At 42.0% G+C, this 17,191-nt stretch overlaps 1 protein-coding gene across 5 annotated transcripts in view; it reads right to left on the reverse strand.

Moving 5' to 3' along the window:
- SLC41A2 (solute carrier family 41 member 2) overlaps positions 1 to 17,191 on the reverse strand; it is a 96,454-nt gene that overhangs the window by 39,752 nt on the left and 39,511 nt on the right. For all 5 annotated transcript variants that reach the window (XM_073323997.1, XM_073323973.1, XM_073323974.1 and 2 more), the window contains 2 exons: positions 16,527 to 16,671; positions 8,644 to 8,790 (listed from right to left, as the gene is read on the reverse strand). In XM_073323997.1, the coding sequence (XP_073180098.1) occupies positions 8,644 to 8,790; positions 16,527 to 16,671 (292 nt within the window). The remainder of the gene's footprint in view (positions 1 to 8,643; positions 8,791 to 16,526; positions 16,672 to 17,191) is intronic.

A 17,191-nucleotide genomic window follows, 5' to 3' on the forward strand; every position in this document is an offset into this window, starting at 1 on the left:
ACCTACGTGGGCTTAAAGGCAAAGACCATCCAAAAATTAAAGCAAGTGGCTGCCCACTACCAATACTCTAAATTCCACTGGCTACCTATCTATTTAATAAGAAGTCCAAAGACACAAGGCATTTCATAGGCTAGAACAAAGTATCTCAGAGACTGTCATGATGGATTATGAATGAACGTCTGTGATGCTCTAACAATGACAATGCAGCCACTCAGGTCTAGATTCAGACTTTTGGAAATAGAGAGCAGAATATTCTGAGCTTTGCGAGACTCTAGCTATGAAACAGTTTACTAGAAAAATTCAGACAGAGTCTGACCTTGTTCAGGACTAAATTCAAGATCCACTTCTTCTATGAGGCCCTTTTATAGCAGTGCCATCTTCCCTGCATGGCCAATCCACGAGGGGGGGGGGGGGGGTTGAGAGAGAGAAAAAAAAAAGTACCACCACCAGAGAGAAAGAAGAAAAAGGAAACACACAGTAAATAGAGAAAATAGTTGTCTAGTACTTAGATTACATGGTGAAATGAGTCTTAGCTAAAGAAAGGTGTACAAGGACCCCAAAGAAGTTTCATATGAACCCTCATTTATTCTATGCATTCATTCATCGACCCCATGAAAACTGTGATCTCAATCAGCCTTCCGTTACAAGAAACATACACTTCACATTTATCCAGTGTGCAGTTCATCTACAGTGACTTGAATAATAAATCTAATGCCACTCAAAAAAATGCAACCGTTATTGGAAGACAAATATGAATTGGAGATACTATACTTCTCAGTAAAGTTAAAAATCTTCATAGGATAATAGGGACCAATATAATTTGTCTTCTTAATAGAGATTTGGGAAGGTTAAGAGACATTACTGAATTTTCTATCTTTAATAAAAGAAAAGCCAGTGTTTTTGAAGTTCATAACAGCACCAGGACATGTACATGTATTTTTTTGGCATTAACACAAAGTTCTGTGAGGAAAATCCTCATTTTCTGAAGATTATAAACTGAGTTTCCAAATCCTTAAAAATGATTTTATCAGAGCTTCAACAACACAGATACACTTTTCACTTTAATAAATTAGGTGTTAGAATTTCAAACCCTTTGCATACTAAAACTTTTGTAGTCAAAGAGTACAGACTTTATTCCCAATTATGATCCTACAGAGCCCTCTAGTGTTCCAATAGGCAGTGCTACTACTCATGTGAAATAAATTACACTTGATCAAGGCAGCTAATCTAACCTGTTAGTAGTCAGTAGAAGTGAAGTAGTACATCTTCTACAGCAGAATACAGAGCTTCAGCACTATTTAACTACCTTTAACTGATCATATGAATAATTAAAATATTAGTTAATGTGTTTTATAACACCACTCATTTGTCTAGTGTAGACAAAGACTTAGGAGGCTTAGGGGTTCTAAGCATTTAAGGTGGCAGGGTCCTGAAGGCTACCCCAAAGCTGATTAAATGCTTCAACAAGCATAAGCATCTGACGAGATATTTTAATACCTGATAATTATCTCTTAAAGTCCTTGTATATCAGTCTAGACACACGGGTATATTTCCTCTTATTAACTGAAGATGTAACTTTTTTATTACATAAAATCCAATATAAGAGGATTTATATTGAAATATATTGTCTTGATGGGTCCATCTCTGAAAAACTCATGAAATCTTGAAAGCATGTAGATTTTTCAGTTTATTAATTCTCAGAAAACAAAAACACGCAAAAAAATTCACCCTTATTATTATGTTTCCATGAAGCATTCCAAGCAAAAAGACTTCACCCAACTCTATATTTGTTCTGCATTGTATTGTCATTCTCATCATGCTTCACAACACCATTGTGTGACGAAAACATGGTGGCACTTGCTCTAGCACCGTGGCAAAGACAACATACGTTTAGTCCCTCCTATCACAGAGCAGGATGATCAATCAAAAGTGGGACCACACCCTTTCACAGAAAGGTATGCAATCACCACTAGTTCTTTCTCCCCTCACAGTCTCTTCCTCCTGAGGCAATTCTCCCTATGCTAATGGAGGCCAGGAATTTAAATCTCACTTCAGTAAATTTCTGCAGTCAGCCTTGTAGGGAAGTACAGTATATTCAGAGGAAGATGGAGAAGTGAATTCACCCTGCTTTATTACTACCTTGATGAGTATGAGGTTCTTTACAATGGGCCACGTTACCACTCCTACTTCTTCTTGCTCTGATGTTGAGAAGATTTCCTAAAAGGCAGGAGGCTAGTAGTGGACAAATAAATCATAGGAAATGAAGAACGCCAAGACATTCCTGATTCTCAGTCCCATGAAAGAAGAGAACTTAATCTTTTCAAGAAAAGCTCTACCAAAAAAAACATCTGAAAGCCTGAAACTATAAGAAGTGAGACATTACTATTCTTGAGAAATTAAACTCTAGCAATCCTTTCAAGGGCTTTATTGTATATTCTCATATTAGACAGAGTAACAGTGTGAGGGATGTACCAGACAGGAATTCCTCACCAGCAAATTAAAACCCTCTATATCCCCTATGAAAGGAGAACACAAAGACAATGACAAAGAACCCAAGGGTAGATGCAGTCATCTCAGAAGTAGCCAGATAGATTATATGTTCCATGAAAAGGGCAGTATCTCTGAAGCGGCCCTAAGGAAGGAAAGATGGAAATGACGAAATGCCATTTGAGTATTCTAGAGCATCCTTTCAAGCATTTATGTACACAGCTTACTCCTCAATGTCAGTAAGCAAATGATTTGGATGGCTGCAGAAGCAGAGAAAGAACAGTTAAAATTGGCCAAGATTCTTCTTTTTCAGAGTTCTGCTATATTCTTGGCCATACATGACAATCAGAAGAACTTCAAAAGCCATGGTTGTGTACATCTCAGCAAGAATCTAACGCTAAGCTATTAGCATGCTCCTGTAAAAAGGAATCTGCAGTCTGGTGAACATCATGACACTGAGCCTTCTTCAGTATGAGTTGACTCTATTCCTCTCACTCAAACAGGCAGCCCAGGTCCTAGAACACGGGCCGGCAACCTTCAGCATTCGGCCCATCAGGGTAATCCGCTGGCAGGATGCAAGACATTTTGTTTACGTTGACTGGCCGCAGCCACGGCTCCCCAGAGCTCCCAGTGGCTGTGATTCACCATTCCCTGACAATGGGAGCTGCGGGAAGCAGCGTGGGCCACAGGGAGGTGCTGGCCGCTGCTTCCTGTAGCTCCCATTGGCCAGGAACAGCAAACCGCGGTCACTGGGAGCCGTGAGGGGGCCATGTCTGCGGATGGTCAACATAAACAAAATGTCTCACGACCTGCCAGTGCATCAACCTGATGAGCCATTTGCCAAAGGTTGCCGACCCTGTCCTAGAATCCACAGTAATAGTTTCAAGAGCTATACAAACATAAAAACCCTAGTTCTGCCATAAAAGTAGAAAAATAGGCAAAAACATGACCAGTCCACAACCAAAGTGAGTTGGGAGAGATAGATGTGTGATTCACATGTTCATAGCCTACCAATCTCAACTCCTAGATGACTGAGGGGAAAAAAAAGGTCACTGGGAAGCCAGACAAAATGCAACTCTGGCCAACAACCTGACAGTGTTAAAACACTGCCACTTGAGGTTAGTAGTCAGTAGGACTCATTGTAGACCTCATTTATGTGGTGGGTCTAATCTCATGGTAGTTCTCCACTTTTCATCTTTTAAGATTGAATTAGAAAGTCAGTGTTATGGTTAAGCAGTCCTTGCTGCCATGTACAGGGCTATTATAAAATCGACGAGTTTAGGTTCAGAAAATAATTTTCTATCCTCGGAAGACAGACAAAACACAGACAACAAGGGAAGAGTAGCACCATTCTGTGGAGCAGCTAGCAACAATCACTACTGTTGAGCAGTGGTGATTCCCAGAGGAAAAAGCAGTAAAAAGTTAAGACCAGTTTGATGATGCCCACAAGTTAGGTCGTTTATAATTTAAAAGCCCAATATTTTGTTGCAATTTGGGGAATAGCAAGAGTCCTTTGTTATTTCAATAGATTAATTTTTCCAGTTTATGCTATTTTTAGCTTTATTTTATCAAGATATTTGATTTGCATGTATAAATATATAGCCTTGACTCTAGGCACTTTAATGATGACTAAAACCACAAACCATTCAAAAACAGAAGCAGACCTCTACACAAAGACCTTGTCTACACTGGCAAGTTTCTGTACAGTAAACCAGCTTTCTGCATTGTAACTTCCGAGGTGTACACACTGACGAGCCACTCAGTGCGCAGAAACTGCACAGTTGCAGTGCTGTAAAAAAGCCATCCTGATGAGAGGCATACAGCTTTCTGCGCCGGGGGTACAGGGCCACGGTGCCAGTGTAGACACCCTGGTCAAGTGCTGCAACCGGGAGGTGTCCCAGAATGCCTGTTCTTGCCTCTCTGGTCATCAGTTTGAATTCTACTGCCCTGCCCTCAGGTGATCAACCGTCGTCCCCACCCCGTAAATTCCTTGGGAATTTTGAAAGTCTCCTTCCTGTTTGCTCAGTGATGCGTGCAGTGGTCTCAGCGCATCTTTCCAGGTTGCCACGCGTGTTCCACGCACCAGGCAATCCCCCGCTTGGAGCAATGCCGAGCTGCTGGACCTCATCAGCATTTAGGGAGAGGAGGCTGTCCAGTCCCAGCTGTGCTCCAGCTGCAGGAATTATGATACCTACAGACAGATTTCACGATGCATGACAGAAAGGTGCCATGACTAGGACACACTGCAGTGCAGGGTCAAAGTGAAGGAGCTGCGGAACACCTACCATAAGGCGCGGGAGGCAAACCGCTGCTCTGGTGCTCCGCCCACGAGCTGCTGGTTCTACAAAGAGCTGGATGCGATACTCGGTGGCGACCCCACCTCCACTGCGAAGGCCACTGAGGATACTTGGGTGGCTTGCGTGCCACTTGAGAGTGGACCGAGCCAGGAGGAGGAAATCTGGGACAAGGATGTGGAGGGAGACCCAGAGGCAGAGGACAACTGGGAGGTCAGAGATGCATGCAGCCAGGAGTGCTTTTCTACCCCAGAGGAGGCTAGCCAGTCACAGCTATTGGATCTTGGCGAAGCGCAAACTGGAGAGGAGGCTCCTGGTAAGTGGATTTGATTTTGGGAATCACTGAAGTAAGTTGTTGGGGGCAGGAGGGTTGCAGAAAGCAGGCTTGTGTCTGTATGATGTGCTTACCACCACATGCCTAGTCTGAGCGGCGAAACAGGCTGTTGATTGACTCCCTCACTTCACGGGAATCTGCCTCAGAGATCTCCAGGAAATCTCATGGAGATACTGGGCAATCCACTGCTGTAGGTTCTTTGGCAGAGTTGCTTTGTTTCTTGCTCCATTAAGGGTAACTTTACCGCACCACTCTGCAGACACTGGGAGGGGGGGGGGGGGGAGGATCCATTGCTGCACACAGGTGAGCTGCATAAGGGCCAGGGTGGAAGCCGCAATCTTGGAGAAGACCCTCCTTTGATTCCCTGCTCACCCTCAGCAGCGAGATATCTTCCATAATGAACAAAGCCTGTGGAAAATATGGGGACAGGAATGATTACCAGGCCACCCCTACACTGCTGGTTCTCTCCAAGAGCCATGTAGGGTCCGGGAACACTGATTTCCCCTGCCCCTGCAGCTACTCACCATTTTGGGGATCTTGTGGCTCATATGTGCTTGCCTGGGGACAGGCAGTTAGTGACAGGTATGTGAATAGTGGCTGTGTTTTAAATCACTGGATCAGTGTTCTGTGTGTTTCAGACAATACTGCTTCTGTAAAATGTTGCCTTTTGGCTTCACAGAGTTGACCTTGGAAGCCCAGCCTCCCTCTTTGTTATCGCTGGCTGAACAGCTGCGCAGAATTAGAAAGTGGCCATGAAGAACTAAGGAGGACTTTCTGCGTGAGGTTATGATGCACTCCGTGGCCGAAAAACAGGAACTGAAGGAGTCATGGGACAGTGAGAAGAGGGACTGAAAGGAGAACACAGCACGCCAGAATGAAGCCACGAAGCGGATCTTAAACATTATGGAGCGCCAAGCAGACACGCTCCAGGCGATACAAGCACTGCAAACCGAGCATCTCCAAGTCCACCCTCCCTTGCAGCCTCTGTCGCAAAACTCTTTCCCATGCGCCCCCCAGACTCTGCCAACACACTCTTATCAACCTCCTGGCTCCAGTCTGTACCCGCGGCATTCCACTCCTCCCCTGTCACATTCCAGCACTGCGGACTCCCAGTACCCACTGCACTCAACACCCATCCCTCTGCAGATTAGCCCTTCCCAAGTACAGTGCCCACTGCATTGTACTTCAAAAGGAGAAGGTTGGATATGATCTCTGGACATACACAAATCTTTAAGCGTCCCGGGACCCCCCATCCTCCTGGGACCTTCCCTTCCCCCATCCCCCTCAGTGCTGATGTGGTTTTTTTTGTTTGTCTCTCTCCTCCGGTTGTTATTTTTTAATAAAAGAATTGTGTTGGTTTGAAAGCAATCTTTATTCTATTAATTGAAAGCAAACAGAGCCCTTCAAAGCAACACACTACTATCTTAAACCTTCATAGTGCATCGTCTGCACCAATCACAATCACTTCCTAGCATTACAAGCACTGCACTCCCGAACATAGCAACAAATATTAGTGGCTTTCAGCTTCAAATTGCTGGCTCAAGGCATCCCTGTTCCTTATGGCAGCATGCTACACCCCTCTAATACCCCTAGTCTCTAACTGTTCAAATTCAGCCTCCAGGAGCTGAGCGTCAGTGGTCCAGCCCAGAGAGAAGCTTTCACCTTTCCCTTCACAAATATTATGTAGCATACAGCACGCGGCTATAAGCATAGGAATATTGTCATTGGCCAGGTCCAGTTTCCCATATAGGCAGTGCCTACAGGCCTTTAAATGGCCAAAAGCACACCCAACAGTCATTCTGTATTTGCTCAGCCTGTTGTTGAACCACTCCTTGCTGCTGTCAAGGTGCCCCGTGTATGGCTACATAAGCCACGTCATTAAGGGGTATGCAGGGTCTCCCAGGATCACAACAGGCATTTTGACTTCCTCTACGGTGATCTTCTGGTCCGGGAAGAAAGTCCCTGCTTGCAGCTTCCTGAACAGGTCAGTGTTCCGAAAGATGTGTGCATCATGCACCTTTCTGGACCAGCCTGCGTTAAGATCTGTGAAACGCGCACGGTGATCCACAAGCGCCTGGAGAACCATAGAGGAATATCCCTTCCGATTAATGTACTCGGTGGCTAGGTGGTCTGGGGCCAGAATTGGAATATGCATGCCATCTATCACCCCTCCTCAGTTAGGGAAGCCCATTTGTGCAAAGCCATCCACAATGTCATGCACGTTGCCTAGAGTCATGGTCTTTTGGAGCAGGATGCGATTAACGGCCCTGCACACTTCCATCAACGAGTCCAACAATCAACTTTCCCACTCCGCTCTACCGATCGGTTAGTGACCGATCGGTAGAAGTCTGGAGTAGCCAGCTTCCACAGTTCAATTGCCACGCACTTCTCGAGGGACAGGGCAGCTCTCACTCATGTCCTTTTGCCGCAGGGCTGGGGCAAGCTCATCACACAGTCCCACGAATGTGGCTTTCCTCATCCAAAAGTTCTGCAGCCACTGTTTGTCACCCCAGACGTGCATGACGATGTGATCCCACCACTCGTGCTTGTTTTCCGAGCCCAAAAGCAGCGTTCCATTGTGGTCAGCACCTCTGTTAATGCCACAGGCAATCTCGTGACATAGCTACTATACATAGCAAAATCAATGTCGCACTCCTCTTGCCTTTGTAGTTTAAGGAATAACTCCACTGCCACTCATAATGTGTTAGTCAGAGCGAGCAGCATACTGGTCTACTGTTCAGGATCCATTCCTGCAGACCAAAGAGGCAGAGTGCGCAGTACACAAACCGTTGAAAGACGGCACCAAATGCGGATGGAAGCACAGGCATTGCTAAGATGCGAAACAATGCATCATGGGGCATTGGGACAGGACCTCCCCTCCACCTGCCCACAACTCTTAGTGGCAGAAGAGGAAGAGATACTCTGTGGGATAGCTCCCCAGAGTGCAACGCTCCGAATACCGCTGCAAGTGCCGCAAGTGTGTATATGCTATTGTGCAGGAAGCTGACAATGTGAACACACAACAGCGGTTTCCCTTCAGCACTCTCTGAGTGGCACTGTAACGGCCAGCGCTGCAACTCTGCCACTGTAGACATACCCAAAAACAGCTAGCCAACAAAGAAACAAGTAACTACCAGAGCAGATGTGACAAGTCAACCAATGGTCTGGAGAGGGTTAAGATTTGATTTGAAAGTGGACATTCAGAAACTCTAACAAAGCCAGATTCTTTTTCACAGGAAGAGGAGCTAGTTCAGGAGTTTCAGTGACAAGTACATGTGCTGAGTGACTGGGACACTTTTGGACTGGTTAGTATAGTAACATATTGGGAAGGGGAAAAATAGGGACTTCAACTGATTGCAGCTAGTGGCTTGAGATACTGTTTATCTTTAAAAGAATAAATAGCTCTGCCCTAATGTTTCAACCAAAGATCTATCATTTGGTGTCAAAAAGAATGTGTATCTATTTAAATGTTTAACAACAACAAAAGAAGAGCTTCTCAAAGGCAAATGTAGTTAGGAACATACTTACCAAGGCAATCATAAAGACTCTGACTTATCCAAGCTAGTATAGCAAGAGTGATAAGGTCTCCAAAACTCGCTGCAATAGGTGTAGCAACATTGTCAGGATTTATGCCCGTCTTCTTTGATCCAACAATAACTCCAACCATTATTATGCCTAGATTGAAGGTAAGAAGAAAACATGTCAATCTTTATCTACATCGTAATCCCACAGGAAATCTATGGAAAAACTGGAAATCAAAACCAGAGCTCCTGACAACTACAAGCTTGTGCCTTTTTCCTAAGATCATGCTTCCTCCCACTTGACTCAACAACATTTATTTTATTTCTTCTTTTTTTTTTTTTCAAATGAGGTTATTTAATTAGGTATAGTACAGGGGTCGTCAACCTTCGGCATGCAGCCAATCAGGGTAATCTGCTGGTGAGCCACAAGACATTTTGTTTATGTTGACTGTCTGCAGGCAAGGCCGCCCACAGCTCCCAGGGGCTGCAGTTCACTGTTCCTGGCCAATGGGAGCTGTGGGAAGTGGTGGCCAGCATGTCCCTGTGGCCTGCGCTGCTTCCCACAGCTCCCGTTGGCTGGGAACGGCGAACCGTGGCCACTGGTAGGCGTGGGGGGCTGTGCCTGAGGATGGTCAACGTAAACAAAATGTCTCACGGCCTGCCAGCAGATTACCCTGATGGGCTGCGTGCCAAAGGTTGCCAACCCCTGGTCTAGCTGAATGAACTGTCAAAGATTTCATCACTCAATAAATATGCATTAGCTATTATCAGATGCACACATTTTTTTCAGAATGTCCTACCAGAAACTTGGCCACAAGTCACTGAACTGTGTAATTTAAAAAAAAATTCATTATTAGCTACACAGTCAATCAAAACAACACTTTACACAGAGGTCAACAGTTAGTATGCATTCTAAAAACAGCAACACTGAAATTCTTTTTAAGAGTAATTTCCCTATAGTATTCAAATGCCTGTCAAGAATGTTATTCACAGTGTTACATTAGCAATATTATTTGGTACTGAAAAGAATTTTCCCTCTCATCATCCAGTAGACCTAAGAGAGAAGAGAAGCTCTGAAGAGATTTCAATTGTGTTTATTCTATTATTTTTAACATTATTTACATATTTTTTAAATTAATTTCTTCTACTCCTTAAATCACTAGTCAGGAAGACTCAATTTAATCATGGATTTCTACATAATAATACATTCTTGTTGGTAGTTATAACCTTAATACATATTCTTCACAACTCAGAGACAGACGTAGGTTTCATTTTTAGAAGGTACATACTATACATTTTAAGTGATTTATTTTGAAGATTCTTCAGATGAGTTTTATAGCTATATCAGAAAATGAATGATTGTTTGATTATTTCATTTACCAAAGATAACTGAAGCAGATATTTATGAAGTCACTGGGAGGTGAACTATCTCCAATTCCAGCAGGTTAATCATTAATATTTGGAGGATTTTCCTGCCATGCTGTATTAGGAGGAGATCACCACCAGACAGACATTTAAATTGTTTTATTTAACTAAAACAACATCATCAGGTATTCTGGATTTTTTTCTTCAACAGCAAACATATAATATTTTAACAAAACAAGCATACGAATTTTTGAATTTAGTTAAACTTTCAAGTTTTTTAAAATCAGGTTTGTTTTTGTTAAAATTGTTTTTAACTAAAATAGTTAAATGAAATTTTTTTTAAAAAAAACAAAAATTAAAATTGACTATGTCAGCCAGGTCAACATGAGAAACTTAAAATATTGGCTTCTGCAGCTAACTCAGTCGTCTTCACCTTCATTTTCCTGTTTGTACATAATCTGGAAAAGAAAAACAAGCTTTCCTGTTTTTTCAGGTCCCAAACGATTTCTCAATTTGGAATGAATTAGTCCAAAGGAAGAAAATATTCTTTCTACACCAGCAGAAGAAGATACTGCTGTTAAAAGTGAGGTTATCACTTCAACAGTCTCTGAATCCAAGTGCTTAAGTGACTTCCACCAGTTACTTTCTTACTTAAAGTGTTACTTTCTTTAAAACATCATCAGCAAATAGGGTGACCAGACAGCAAGTGTGAAAAATCGGGACGGGGGGGGGATAATAGGAGCCTATATAAGAAAATGACCCCAAAATTGGGACTGTCCCTATAAAATCGGACATCAGGTCACCCTATCAGCAAACATATATTTCTTGAATGCTTCACCCTTAGCTCTGAAGTTTATTATAGTTGGCATTATGGAGGAATGATTGCTGGATGTCCATGTCATAGCCAACTCTTCTTCTACAGCAGTTAAGGTTTGTCCCTGGTTCTGAGCATTGAGAATATTTGCAAGAAAATGAGCTGGAGACAGTGCTTGTCCCGTTCATTTTTTTAATGCTTGTAATTTAACTCTGTAATTGCACATTTCTCTTTTTAAGATCTCACTCCGTCCCTTCCGAATTTCAACAGCGTCAGCAATAAAACAGCTATTTCTCTGCATTTTGTTCAAGGCTACAGAAATAGGCTTCAGGGTACTCAGCATGTGTTCAACACTTCTCTTAAGCCCAATGTTGAGAACTTTGGCTGTGACAGTGCCATCTATTTTTTCACGATTTTGTTCACAAACGGTCATCGGATTAGGCCAATTCTTGATATAGTGCTCAAAACAGTCCACTACTGAGTTCCATCACACATCTTGTGGGAGAGTTAGCTTGGTTCCTCCCATTTTTTTCAGAGCAGCTGCTGCAAAGTGGTTGTTATGGAAGTATTTTGCAATTTCAACAACATTAGCCTTTATTTCTGGAACACTGAAGTCTTTGGCTTGGAGGTGCGTCAAATGAGCACTGCAACCGTATGTTATTAGCTTGGGACTCTCTTCACTCTCTTCTAAATAATTTCTTCTCATGTTGGATACATTTGCAGAATTGTCTGTGACCAAGCTGCATACTAGATATTTGAATTTTTTTCCACAGTTTGTTATAGCTTTTCCTGCTACTTCTTGTAAGTATTCTGCGGTGTGTGCATTTCCTGATGTAGCAATTGTTTCTGTAAGAAAGACATTCCCTTCTTCTGTTGTCACATAAGCACATACAACAGGATCATTGTGGAGATTGCTCCACCCATCAAGACTCAGGTTAACAATTTGACCCTCTAGACCTTTTGCACACTGCTCAATTTCTCTTTCATATGCTTTTTCCAGCAATTTGCCTGTGACATCTGCTCCGTTGCGTGGACTGTATCCTGGTCTTAATGACTGAACCATGTTAATGAAGTGTGGGTTCTCAATCATACGGAAAGGAGAGTTTGTTGCATAAACAAACCAGGCAATTTTTTCATCAATTACCTCTTTTTGTAATCTGCTGGTTCTTATCACAAACTTATCTATGGTTGTTTCTGGATGATGGAGGTTTTTTTTCTTTTTGCTACAGGTGATAGACTATGGCTATGTGACATACATGATGTGACTGAAACACTATCATTGGCAGACAACTCTGAAACTATAGAAAATGATGGTGTTCTTGAGGGTGGATAGTCTTCAGAATCCTGTATGTTGAGGATGAATTCTCCTAAACAAAATAAGTCAATGCAGTTATTTAATTATTATTACTACACTGCTCATTTAGTATTACTCATTGCATTCACTGACACTCAGTACTACTTTAAAGGTGAAATTGTAAAAGGAAGATCTGCCTATTTTACCTATTTATTGTTTATCACAACTGCATCTAAAATGATAGTACCATAGAGTAACCATATTTTTTGCTCAAACATGAGAATTCAAGAATAGTTCAGAAGGAAGACAGGCAGTCCTTAAGACAGAAGTATGAAATAAAGTTTACCAACCTGAAGATTCTGCATGTTCAGACATGTTCCTTTCATCATCTTCAATGCAGCTTCCTCCTGAGAAGGAACACTTCTCATGATGTTGTTTCATTTAGGCAACCAGGCCTTGCATTTCTTTGTTGCACTGTTTGCATTTTGCACGCATGCCTGTCTTACCCACAGATAGAGGAACTTCATTAAAATACTCCCATACTGGGTCTCTTTTACAGCCTGCTGCCGTTATAGGTTTTCCCTTCTAGTGAGAGAATGGTAGGGTAGATCTCAAATCAATGAAGGCTACACTCTGAAAGACCTCAAGACTTCTGGAATATGCTGCTCAAAACAGTTTCACTTTTGTTTCTAACTGCCTGTCCCTCCCTTCTCACATTTATCTCCAGACTTCTTCTCCTTGTCCAGATCTATTCTGCCCCCAACAATCTTCTATTCATTAAACTTTTTGAAACTTTGCACTTTTGGAGAGAGGTAAGGGACTGACTCTGTGTACACACATTTGCAGAGGGAAAATAGGGTTGAGGTCTGTTATTTCTCACCTCTATATATTATTTATTTGTTTAAAAATATTTTTGCTGTTAACAAGCATGTTATCTCTGGAGACACAAATTCACAGTTTGAGAACTGCAAAACTAAGCATCTCTGATGGTATCTTCTAGACTCAGCACTGAGTCCCATTGGGTAGATAGAAAGATTAACCTAAATAATCTATACAGAAGCCCCTGGAATCCCATAAGATTGGGTCCCTAAATTCATGAACTATTGGAACTCATTTACAAAACTTTCTTAAACATTACATGAATATATTGTCTTATACTAAAGAATTAGAACTTATAATCCCTATTCCATGATGAGATATCTTTGAGCTATAATGTATCTTAATTAAAACTATCTTTTTAGATAGGATTTTTTTTGATAAAATGCTTTTTGAGGAAAAAAGCAATTTAAATTAAAAAAATCTGATTTTTTAATTTTTTTTTTAAATCATTGATTTTTATCCACGCTGTTCCACAGTCATAAGTAGGATTTTGTCTCAGTTCCCATTTATGAAGGAGGTAGGCCCATCTGCTTTGTGATGTGCAGATGTGGTTCAAAAGTGGACCATATTTTCTGTGGGAATGAAAAACCACTGGGTTCTCTCTGGTTGGGTCCCTGATGAGATGTTTGCTTGGGATTTTGGTATCCTTCCACCTTGCTTGCCATTGAACTTCTGTCTGAGTCTTCAAACTCTTGCGTTGCAAGCCAAAAAAGGATTTTCTGGATTTGAGTCAGAATCTTGGTATGTTATTTAGGACTTCATATACTGGAAGATCCTTGCTTCCTTGAATATAATACGATTTCTGAAGGATTCTCACATCGCAATAAATTTTGGGGGTTGGATGTACGCCACTTCTGGAAGCCACAGCTGTGGTGTTGATTTTACTGTACCGTAATGATGCGAGTGGCAGTGCTGAAAGTTGACAAGTGATATGTGGAAGCTATGTATCCATATGGTTGAGCAGTATTCTGTGGTAGAATAAAAAGGGGCCAATGAAGCGTTCCATAGAGTTTTTGCAACAGTTCCCCAGGTCATTCCTCCCAGTTTCTGAATGAGATTTACACACATCTTTATTTTGTCATGAATATTTTTCAGGTGCTGGATGTATGTGAGGCTTTGGTCAGATGTCACACCAAGATATTTCAGGATGGTATCGTGTGTTATCTGCTGGTCACAGAAGTCCACATGCAGTTCCACCCTAGCCTTTTGATTATTTAGATGAAGTGTTGGCACAACAGTCTTGGTGGGGTCTGGTTTTAGCCACCAATATTCTTTCCTGGTATTCAGGTCCTTAGTTAGGATTTGTTCTTTGATAGATAAATTTTCTGCCTGTGTAGTTAGAGCAATGTCATCAGCAAAGACAAATTTCTGTAATTATGTTTGGGGAAGGTACATATTAAACAGGATCAGCGCTAAGACTGATCGCTGTAGTGGGCTACCGTACAGAGCGTGTGATCTACTGAACGGGTCACCCAAGAAAAGGTGAAATCTATGATTGATCAGAACTTCTCTGAAGAAGATTATTGTCACAGTGCATGGGATAATTGTACTGGCTTTCGGGAAAAGGCTGTTTCTCCATACAGCTTTGTAGGTGGCATATAAGTCTAAGAAAGCTGTCTCAGGCTTGGCATTTTGCTGGAAACCCACCTCAGTGTGTGTTATTAAGGCTAATATTGGTCACTCAGTCACAAATAAGAACTGACAATGTATATTGTACAGTGGTAAATTAAAAAATAAAGACATCTCCCATCTTAAGAGCTTAGAATCTAAAACCAACTCTTTCTGTTCACAGAGAATCATGACCGTAGTGCCATGTGATTGGATATCATATCCCATCACACTGTCTGACTTAAAGCCCTCTAGGATTTGTTTTTTTAAATGTTTCTTTTGCTGTGGACACAATTAGCACCATACTTTTTCAAACTTAAACTTAAACATGGCTTCATTAAGAGATTCAATAAAAGGTATAAATGCTAGATGGGTAATTGAATATGGTGTAAGGTTTTATTTAAAACTCCTTTAAAGAACATGACAAGCTATGGGCAAGTATAATGAAGAAGTGGGCCAGAATTGTGGTCATAATTCAAAACCAGTTTAACAATAATAAACAGAGGGAGCAAATTTCAACACAGCTGTTTCGCCACAAATTAAACATCTTGGAAAAGACAGATATCCAGGAAAATCTATGCCTAGGTTCTTTTTTTGATCCAATTTCGTTACTATGATTCTAGTTTTTAGCCTGAAGAGTGCAAAGGGCATCCAACTGCCATCTGTCTGCTTCAGACAGATTGTACTCTCCTGGGATTTATATCTTAAGTAACATTGTTTCTTGACTTTAGCAAAGCTTTTGACACGGTCTCCCACAGTATTCTTGTCAGCAAGTTAAGGAAGTATGGGCTGGATGAATGCACTATAAGGTGGGTAGAAAGCTGGCTAGATTGTCGGGCTCAACGGGTAGTGATCAATGGCTCCATGTCTAGTTGGCAGCCGGTATCAAGTGGAGTGCCCCAAGGGTCGGTCCTGGGGCCGGTTTTGTTCAATATCTTCATAAATGATCTGGAGGATGGTGTGGATTGCACTCTCAGCAAATTTGCGGATGATACTAAACTGGGAGGAGTGGTAGATACGCTGGAGGGGAGGGATAGGATACAGAAGGACCTAGACCAATTGGAAGATTGGGCCAAAAGAAATCTGATGAGGTTCAATAAAGATAAGTGCAGGGTCCTGCACTTAGGATGGAAGAACCCAATGCACCGCTACAGACTAGGGACCGAATGGCTAGGCAGCAGTTCTGCGGAAAAGGACCTAGGGGTGACAGTGGACGAGAAGCTGGATATAAGTCAGCAGTGTGCCCTTGTTGCCAAGAAGGCCAATGGCATTTTGGGATGTATAAGTAGGGGCATAGCGAGCAGATCAAGGGACGTGATCATTCCCCTCTATTCGACATTGGTGAGGCCTCATCTGGAGTACTGTGTCCAGTTTTGGGCCCCACACCACAAGAAGGATGTGGATAAATTGGAGAGAGTCCAGCGAAGGGCAACAAAAATGATTAGGGGACTGGAACACATGACTTATGAGGAGAGGCTGAGGGAGCTGGGATTGTTTAGCCTGCAGAAGAGAAGAATGAGGGGGGATTTGATAGCTGCTTTCAACTACCTGAAAGGGGGTTCCAAAGAGGATGGCTCTAGACTGTTCTCAATGGTAGCAGATGACAGAACGAGGAGTAATGGTCTCAAGTTGCAGTGGGGGAGGTTTAGATTGGATATTAGGAAAAACTTTTTCACTAAGAGGGTGGTGAAACACTGGAATGCGTTACCTAGGGAGGTGGTAGAATCTCCTTCCTTAGAGGTTTTTAAGGTCAGGCTTGACAAAGCCCTGGCTGGGATGATTTAACTGGGAATTGGTCCTGCTTCGAGCAGGGGGTTGGACTAGATGACCTTCAGGGGTCCCTTCCAACCCTGATATTCTATGATTCTATGATTGTGACATATATGCACATTTCATAGTCACTGTAGAACATTACAAATATATTTTTTACCCTGTAGAAGAGATGCTATGAAGGCAGTTGCTACACTGCTAGAACACAAAAGGACTGAATGATCAAGGCGATATTTGCCCTCTGGAATCCAGCCCAGTGTGACTGCCGCCACTGCTGCTAGAAAACCAACTACCGTCGCCTGGACCTAGGAGAGCAAAACAAGAGTTCATTAATATCAGAAAACTTTACCAACTTAAAATAATTGTTAGACATAAACCAACTGCCACCATTCCCTGTCTCTCATGTCTCATATCTGGGAGGCATCAGAGAAAGTACGCTCAGCCACTATGGAAAGGGAGAATTTGTATAGCTCAATTGTGATCTCCCTGGATGATTAAGAAGCAGAACTTATGGAGTCTGAAGGAAGAACTGTTCACTCTTCTTCTATAAGAAAGGCTTTAACAATGATTCAACGCCTCAAAGATCGTGAAAGTAATAACTAAGGCTGTCAAGCGATTAAAAAAGTTAAAAATTGCCATTAATCGCACGATTAATCGCACTGTTAAACAATAGAATACCATTTATTTAAATATTTTTGGACTTTCTACATTTTCAAATATATTGATTTCAATTACGATACAGAATACAAAAAGTGTACATTGCTCACTTTATATTATTTTTATTACAAATATTTGCACTGTAAAAAACAAAAGAAATAGTATTTT

The sequence above is a fragment of the Lepidochelys kempii genome, chromosome 1, assembly GCF_965140265.1.
Source record: "Lepidochelys kempii isolate rLepKem1 chromosome 1, rLepKem1.hap2, whole genome shotgun sequence".
Taxonomy (NCBI): domain Eukaryota; kingdom Metazoa; phylum Chordata; order Testudines; family Cheloniidae; genus Lepidochelys; species Lepidochelys kempii.